The sequence below is a fragment of the Primulina eburnea genome, chromosome 13, assembly GCF_022965805.1.
Source record: "Primulina eburnea isolate SZY01 chromosome 13, ASM2296580v1, whole genome shotgun sequence".
Taxonomy (NCBI): domain Eukaryota; kingdom Viridiplantae; phylum Streptophyta; class Magnoliopsida; order Lamiales; family Gesneriaceae; genus Primulina; species Primulina eburnea.
Genome location: NC_133113.1, coordinates 29,528,998 through 29,538,562, shown reverse-complemented (window position 1 = coordinate 29,538,562; position 9,565 = coordinate 29,528,998). Strand labels below are relative to the sequence as shown.

Sequence of the window (9,565 nt, the reverse complement as noted above, 5' to 3'; positions counted from 1 at the left end):
GCCCCAAATAAGTATCCAAAAAAGTGTGGATTTCATCTTTCTTAATAATCTCCTATCGCATCCTCTGTATACGAACGAGTGTTATTCATGATTACTCCTTTAATATATGATCAGATTTGATTGTTTTATTAACTACAATGTAAAATACAATAAAATCAAAATTTAAAAGTAAATATTTAAAAAAAAAATCGAATATATAGAATTTAACATGTGTCCCTGCCAAAAAAAAATAACAAGAGAAATTACATTTACAAAATATAACAATATTTTGCTAAAATAAATAAATAAATGAAATTTGAAATATATATTTGGCAAAGATTTTTGGGGAGAATAGTGGGAGGCGGCGGCTAATTGAATGGCCACGTAGAGAGTTTGGTCACATTTGGTCACCAACCATTGGACCCATCCAATTCTTTATTCTTATCCCTCTTTTTTCCACGCAATTTCCAGTCATCCTTTTCTTTCTGCGTTGAAAAATATTCATGTTACATTAATCGCACTTGGATGGCAAATATTCACAACAATTTTAAGAAACATATACAAGATTCATCGAGTCGCGTTTAGATCGATGAATTTCAAATTATTTAATTTAAATTGTTAACTTGTGTTGATTGTAAATAAATTAATTCAGATAAATTAATTCACAATCCAGATATTTTTGGATATGACCTTATATCTATTTAATGAGCGAGTATCATGTGAGATCGTCTCATGCATCATAATCTGTGAGACGGGTCAACCCTACTCATATTCACAATAAAAAGTAATACTCTTAGCATAAAAAGTAATACTTTTTCATGGATGACCTAAATAAGAGATCCGTCTCACAAATACGACCCGTGAGACCGTCTCACACAAGTTTTTTCCCTATTTAATTGTTGGTGTTTCATATAGCTGACTATTTGTTTTCCGGTAGAGTAACATTTGGCTAACTCCTCTTGTCTCTGTCTCGTGCTGCTCCTTTTCTACTCATGACAAAGTTCATGTATTTGTTTAAAAGATGACAACAAAAAATGTTATTTTACTTGACAAGGCTAAACCTGATCAATTTCCTACTTGAAAATGCTCCTAAACTCAAAGAGGCTAAGAGAGATGTTGAATCAATAAGTGCTATAGAGGTATGAAATCGTTCATCAATTCACTCTAAAATGTGTTTTACAAAAAGAAAACTAAAAAGGTATGAAAATCTTTTGAAAGAAAGTACAAAACCCATAAAATCTTGCGTTAAAATCTCACTCGAAAAATATAGATAGTCTAGATTAGAAACCTGGACCTCAGTCTTATGAAAATAAATAAATGGCCACAGTCCCAGCAACACTATAGGACAAGTGCTAATGTTTATTTCCATTAGGTGTAGCATCGACTGGGATGAGTGAATGGTTCCACAGTGTGAAATACACCCAATGATCGTAGCATTGGCCGTCAAACCAAGTGTAGAAAATGCGCAGGGCCACCCCAGGCATGAATTTATTGAACCTGGAAACCCAACACAAACCACACATTATTTGTCTAAATGGACTAGGATATTTCAACGAATACTAGAAATTACAACTTAATTTACTATTCAATACTGTCTTTATCATGTGGATTCGTCAATATATCATTTAAATTAAAATTACCTTAATTAGGAATTGATTATTGTCAAAATATCACCGATTGCGATGTTCTTTACGAACAATCGCTTTGTATAAATAATGTAATAACAAGAAATATTCTATGATTTCTTTTGGAAATTAATTTTTACAGTACATTAAAGTTATCTCATAGCTTGATTCTAACTAGAAATATACACACAAAATCTCCTATAAAAAACTTTGCGGCGGTATATAATTATATATATAAATATTATATATATGTAGGATTACTAAATACACGCTCTTAAGACAACTAATGACAAATCCGAGCATTATAATTATAATAAATAAAGTTCCCACATCATTTTTGGCCAATACTATAGCGCCACGTCAAGATCAGCTGCTGTCATGGTGTTGTTGATAAAGTCATCAAAGTCAAACTCGCCGAATTCGTCGGCCAGGTGATCCCTCGACATCCTTATGCCCGGCAGGCCTAACTGCAAATCAAAGTCAAACCCCAAATCGTCGACGCCGTAACCGAGGCTGTCGAAAGCCGGGAAATCCTCGAACCGAAGGACTGATGTCGGAGAAAGAGCGGCGTCGTTTCCGGAGGAGACGGGCTCGCTCTCTGTCGTGGAGTCTATGACGGGGGAGGCAACAGGGAAGTTGGTTACAGCGGCGTGGCCTTTCAATTTCACGGCTGCGCTGTCGTAAACGGTGGCAGCTTCTTCCGGGGTGTCGTAGGTTCCCAGCCAGACTCGTTTTCCGATGGTCGGGTCCCGGATCTCGGCCGCCCATCTCCCCCAAGGCCGCTGACGCACACCGCGGAACTTTTTCCGGCTGGTGACGTCATTACCAGTCGGTCTCCAACGCCTCTTCTTGTTGAAACGATCTTGATATCGTCCACGTAGCTGTTGCGTGGACGATGTACGGAAGCTTATCTCTTCCACGTGCCTCTTGACTCTTCGCAAGCAGAGTCCGGCGGCAGAGTCGGATTCATCGCCGGATGAGTCCGTAGCGTCGCCGTCTGTAAGAATGATTCTAACCACTTTCCGGGTTCTCTTTGGATCAGCGGTGGATCTCCGGTGATTTACAAGCTTGGAAGTAGAGACAACGTGTTCCGTAAACTTGAATCGTCGCTGGACTTCCATTGGTTTCGTATCCAAATAGACTAAATCATAAACACAACAAGAAACCCGTAAGTAGTGGAGCCGCTCTACTACCTCCCATAAGCTCAAAATCAAAAGCCAAATCAAGAATCTTTAGACCAAAGGAGTTGAGCAAAATATCAGCAGTAGCAGTACTCAAGTGAAAGGGGTGAAGACGGAAGAGACGAAAGAAGCTCACAACAGTTTACAAAAGAAGAACAAAAACAGAGAGCATTAAAGCAATTAGACAACTGCCTCAGTTTTATGTAGGCATGCACCAATACTGAATCTTTGTAGCTGTGTATATATGTGTTTTATAGAACATACAAAGAGAGAAGAAGAAGTGGGTGTAGGGTCGCACAGGTTTCAAGAAAGAGAGGGAAAAGGGGGTGTGATTCAGGCAGCAAAGCAGCAGCAGCTGTAATTAAACGCGCCTTTTTTCCTTTGTTTTGGCGGGAAACAAGCAAAGACGAGACAACAGAGTGGTGTGTGGAGTGGAAAGAATGGATGGACGCAGGATCCTTGCTGCTACCACAATATCTCATTCCCTCCCTCCACCCCGCCGTCTCTTTGTGTCCGCAGCAGCGAGCTTTGTCTGTATTTTATACTACCCCAAGTCCACATGTTAACATCAACATAAATAGTTAAAAAACAAACCGAAAGAAAAAAAAAAGGAACTACAGGTCCACGGATTAGTGATTACATTCACTGTGATGGTTTTCAATACATAATTTTCCTAATAAATCGGCAGAGTTCGTTTGGGTAAAGTGATATAAACATCGTTTTATTAAACAAACCACATAAAAGCGAAAAAATTACACATCTTCATGACAAGGAATACTACTTTAGAAAAAAATTTATGATCGAATTGGGTAAGGGAGTAAGTGTAAAGTCAAGTTTAATGTAAGAGTATGTTTTTTGTGAGACGGTATCACGAATCTTTATTTGTTAGACGGGTTAACTCTACCGATATTCACAATAAAAAATAATAATCTTAGTATAAAAAGTAATATTTTTTCATGGATGACCCAATAAGATATTTGTCTCACAAAATATGACTCGTGAGATCGTCTCACACAAATTTTTGTCTTATCCATAAAATCTAAAAGTTGATTTAGTGTGGGCAATAATAAAGCAGTGGGGAGGGAAGAAAACATGGCTCCACTTCTAAATTATTTAAATTTAATTTATGGTGAACAATTAATTGTTGGTTTATGGAATAGTATGAAATTGTGAGAAGAAAGGAAGGGTATACAAGTGGAGCCTTTGCTATTCCACTCATTGAACACATAACAACGAAAGGCCAATAACAATAATATGGTGGAAAATTATATGGTCGCGGGCTAGAGTCGTAGGTTACTCAAATTCATGCCATCTTTCGATGGAGCTTGCTTTTATTTATTTATTTTTTTAACAAAAAATAACTATTTATAGTTTTAATATGGATTTTTTTCCTTAAGACATAATCATTAAAAGAAAACATGTGTTCTAGAGGATCATTTGTAATTTGTAAGAGCTGTCTCTGTCATTTTATGTTTAAATATACTGAGAGAAACGATAGGATGAAAACTAATTTCTAGGCTATAAGTAAACATTTAAGAAAATTTTAAACCCGATTTATTTAAAGTTTACAAAGGGGGAAAATGTAAATTTTCAGTAGGTACGACAATGGGTAGGGTATGGGTCGGATTTCATACATCTATCTTCATACCCGTTTATTAAATTCATCCTCATACCCATCGGGTATTGAATTTCATCTTCATCCCCATACCAATCGGATTATCGGATACACATACCCTACCTAAATACCCTATTATCATATACAATTGAATTTTTTCAAATTTAAATGGTTTCAATGATTTTATGGATATTTAAAAAATTATTTAAATGAACAATAAGAAAATTATTGATGATAAAAATTTACAAAATAAACTTTATAAAAAAAAATAATAAAATATTAAAATAGTTTATATTAGTTGAACAAAAATAAGTAATTCAACAAAAATAAAGTATTTTTCAATTTTTAAAATCATATATGGAATAAACTTTCCAATGGAGAAGATGAGAAAAATTGAATAAAAAAATAAGAGAGTGGTAAAACCTTGAAACGAAAAAATAAAAGTGAAAGGGAAGAGAAAAGAAAAGAAAATGTATCGATTTAACGGATTTTAAGAATATGAATCTTTAATATAAATAAATATAATTTACTATATATATATATATATATATATATTTATATATATTAATTAATTTAAACGGGTATTCGGGTCGAGTGTGAGCCGGATTATATTAAACCCGCCTCCATATTCGAACCCGAAAATCTCCATATCCAATTACCCTATTATTTAATCGGGTCTAAAAATATCTCAATACCTCTTCTATTCGGGTCAAGTATCAGATCCTCCAACCGGACGAAATTGTCATCCATAATTTTCAGCCAAATTACTTTATGCAAAGACAACGGTTCCGTAAAATTTTGTCATTTGACCATATGCCGATATTTAAAATCCAACCAATTTGATGCATTTGAAGGGTATTTATTATGCATATATGATATTTAAAAGAGTTGGGTCGATTATGTTCATAAATGTAATAAAATGTAAAAACTTTTGAGTTTTGACATAAGAAATAAATTTTTTTTAAAAATCAGACCGAGAAAGATATTCGTTTTCATTAAAATTGATATATGAGACGATGAGTTTTTGAAAATTCAAACAAGGTTTCTTCAAATTAGTTAAGAATACATATATGAGGTTTTTAATTAAATATTTCGATGATGAATATATTTAAAAGCAAAAATTTGTGTGTGACGGTTTCATTTGTCGTATTTTGTGAGACGTATATCTAATTTGGGTAATCAATGAAAAAAATATTATTTTTTATGCTAATAGTATTTTTTTTATTGTGAATATCGGTAGGGTTGACCCGTTTCACAAAAAAAAATTCGTGAGATTGTCTCACAAGAGAACTACTCACATTTAAATTGTGTGGTTTCTATTCAAAATATATATTGTGGTTAAATTATATAATCTTTTGACCAGATGAATTTATCAATCTTTTCCTAAGATAAACAGTTAATAATTGTTTTCCCCAACGTGATAAGATTGTTATGTATTTGTATAGTAAATTCTTCAATATAATAACTTACTCTTTCCCGATTAATTAGTGGAATGATTAATTCAATATATTTTTATAATTAATTAATTGCTCTGTAAACACTCACATAGATATATAAAAGTCATCCAAAGAAACTGATAGCCATGCTATAATGTCTACAGATCTAATTAAATTTTAATTTTTTTAAAAAAATTAAAATAAATGGCCGAAACACAGTCCACTCTCCAAAATCTTGAAAAATAACAGAGTTTACCCACTCGATACATAGCCACCGCCGAAGGTGACAAAATATGTGTGAGGCGGATCTCTCGTGAGATGATTTCATGAATTTTTATTTAAAAAATAATTCAATAAAAAATAATATTTTTTTATAAATAACTCAAATAAAATTTTTTTCCCCACAAAATAAATCAATAAAACTATCTCACAAGAGTTTTGGACATGTTTGCGAGAGGAACATTTGTTGATCAGGTTATGTGGATTGGTTAATTTAAGGTAACAGTGTCAAATGTTGTACGTGTCAGATTTTGATTTACCTTATTTATTTCGCGCTAGTTGGAAATAGCATTGATGAGGTTATTAATTATGGATACTACCTTTTTTCTTCACCTCTAATTACCCACCACAATTAATATTGGTGAAATTAATATTTGTTCCTCCACTAGTCTACATATCACCTAGGGCGGTGTGGCTGCTGAAGTTATATATATTTTTTAAAAAAATTAAATATTTATAACATTTTAAATTGTTTTTATTAAAAAAATATAAATTATTTTGACGTTTTTATAAATGTTGAAAAAAAGTTTTTGTTTTTGTTTTTAAATAAAAATAGAAGAATAACCCATACATTATAGCTTTTAGATATTTTTAAAATAATATATATATATATATTATTGAATATAATAAAATGTTCTGGAAAAGGTTTCGATAACAAGTCCTGTCTATTGAATAATTCCAAAGTTCGATAAATATCAACATCACTGAAAACTGATGGAACGAGATCAGAAATAAATAAGTGACAAGAAAATTGGGGAAGAAAATCAAAGCTTTAAGAAAATTCCCCAAACTATAGGCTAGAGTTTCAGTCTCCTCTCTCAGAATCTCACGTACCCATGTAGGGGGGACACGACCAAAATTTCCATGGAGTAAATAAATATAGCAGCCACGCTTAAATTATAACAGTGTGTTTGGTAATCAGGATTTGATAGGATTTCGTGGGATTTGGATTTGGATTTGGAATTGGATTTGAAAATTCAAGTATTTGAAATTCCATTTGGTGTTTGGTTTAAAATTTAAAAATGGTATTTACAAATCCATTTCTTATTTGGAGAAAAAATATTCGAATTTGGAATTTTAAAATTTTACTAAACTACCCTTAGAAATCATATCAACATAAATAACTAAAAAAAATTTAGAAATTAATAATTCTTCTCTATTTTTTTATTTTTAAATTAAAAAATTAATTATTATTTATTAATTAGTGCACATAAAATAATAATTAAAAAATCATCAAACAACTTCAAACTTTAACATGAAATTAATTATTAAACGTAAAAAGAGGCTTTGGTAATTACTATAATTTTTATTATATTAATCAATAAATAACACAATAAACTTATAAAATTTAAATGAAATCTTTCGACTTCTAAAAAAGTTAAAAGGAAAAAAAAAATCTAACCATTTAGAAACTTTGGTGGAGAATGATGTGTTGGATAAAAAATAATTTTATGTTTTTAAAATCCAAATCCCACCAAATCTTATCAAATTTGATGGGATTTGGATATACTTGTTGAAATCTCATGAAATCCTAAGAAAATCCGAATCCTTTTTTTTAACATCTTGCCAAATAGTAAAAATAGGATTTTGAAATCCAAATCCCATGAAATCCTTCCAAATCCTGTTGATCTGATCCATAATTATCACAAGAAGTAATATTTTTAGAATAAAAATTAATATTTTTTCATAAGTGATGTCGACGTCGGATATCCGTCTCATATAATTGAACTGTGAGACGTTCTTTTAAAAAATTGTGTGTAAATGAAACATGTATATGTTAGCATTGTTATTTAATTTACATCAAGTGATAATAGGAAAACATCAACCACGCGATGTATGGAATATCAAAGATACATTTGAATGAAAATAACTAAATATTCTATATATTAAAAAAAAATAAGCACATGCAAAGTGGGGTTAGTAAATAAGTCATGAAATTAATGAATAGAAAATTCTACGATCTATTGAAAATGAGTTTTGAAAAGTAAGAATTGGTAGGCTCACCGTCACTTTAGGTAGAAGCAAAGGGATTCAGGGCCCATTGGGCCCTTGGCCCAGCAGGTGAGTAAATAAATGTTTTGTTCACCTATTGCTTGTCAATTAAGCGAAAATTATTAATATGTTTACGGAGTGTAAAACAGCTTACAACAATTATTTGTATATATAATATAATATAATATAATAATATAAATATATCCACTCTAATAATAATAATAATAATAATAAATTACACGCAATAACGTGTAAAATCAGCAAACGACGGCCCCTGGAGGTTTTGGCACAAATCATTAGTTAAAAATCATAAAGTAAACGCTTATATAGAATTGGGGAAGTTGGTGAAAATCTTCAATCAAAACATTTTTTTGGGTTCACTTTCTATCCACAAAATTGTGGTACTATGTCATACAAAATGTGGTATACTTCATGTGGAAATGTGGTACTAAAAAATTACCTAGGGACTGAACACAAAAAAATCGACGGCTGAGGACTGAAGGCTAATTTCCCGTATAGAAAATACGCAAGTCATAAATAAATCCATAGATTAAAAGACAGTTGTCAGTTGTCACGTGTAAATCCGACGTGTAATGATGAATATCCATCTTTCAGGAGAAAATTTAAAGTTCTACTTAAATGGAAAATTTTGATTCACGAAAAAAGATTTGATTTAGAGAAAGATTTAAAAACACGTATTTGAAATGAAACAAGTTTTTAGGTTGCGTTAGAATCATAGCTTAAAATCATTCTTTCCAAGCGCAACGTAATAGTATCATAAAATTTCCAATTAGACCATATATGTTATCAAGAAATTCACCCCTAAGGAGCTAGATGCATTTACATTTTAGAGCTCCATCTGTCTATCAGAAATACTTTATTTTGTATTACTCAATCGCCTCGAAAGCTCATTCCATTTCATAATTTTCTTGATAGAGAAACTAGAAGAAATTGCAAAATTTAAGTATATTTATCTTTTTGAAAATTAGTTTTTTTAAAGCCCGTCAACCAATATATTTAATAAAGAGTATTTCTCCTAGATATCCTCTAATTTAAACTTTACATATATTTTGCATGTATTAGCTCATGAGATAAAGGAATGTCTATAATATCTGGCTCCATTTTTTTCTTGTGTATGTTTTTTGTGAGACGATATCACGAATCTTTATCTGTGAGACGGGTCAACCCTATCGATATTCACAGTAAAAAGTAATACTACGAGCGTAAAAAATAATAATTATTTATGGATAACCCAAATAAGAGATCCGTCTCACAAAATATGACTCGTAAGACCATCTCACACAATTTTAAAATAATAGTTTGTTTTGTATTTTACACATGCATATAAGTCGTGCGTGATGAGCTGTGTGTTTCTGTCTTTCATCAATCCTAAAACTTTAAATCACCAAAACCCATTCCATTAAGTTTGTTTATAACTTTACCATAAAGATAAAAAAA

General features: G+C 31.7%; 1 protein-coding gene across 1 annotated transcript; it reads right to left on the bottom strand.

Annotated features, from left to right (window-relative positions):
- Positions 1 to 1,825: 1,825 nt before the first annotated feature.
- LOC140810933 (pathogenesis-related genes transcriptional activator PTI6-like) lies at positions 1,826 to 3,324 on the bottom strand. Its single transcript, XM_073168855.1, has 2 exons — positions 3,084 to 3,324; positions 1,826 to 2,745 (listed from the first exon to the last, which is right to left on the bottom strand). Exons 1-2 carry the CDS (start codon positions 3,265 to 3,267, stop codon positions 1,952 to 1,954), a joined length of 978 nt encoding a protein of 325 aa, XP_073024956.1. The 5' UTR covers positions 3,268 to 3,324; the 3' UTR covers positions 1,826 to 1,951.
- Between the last annotated feature and the right edge of the window lie 6,241 nt (positions 3,325 to 9,565).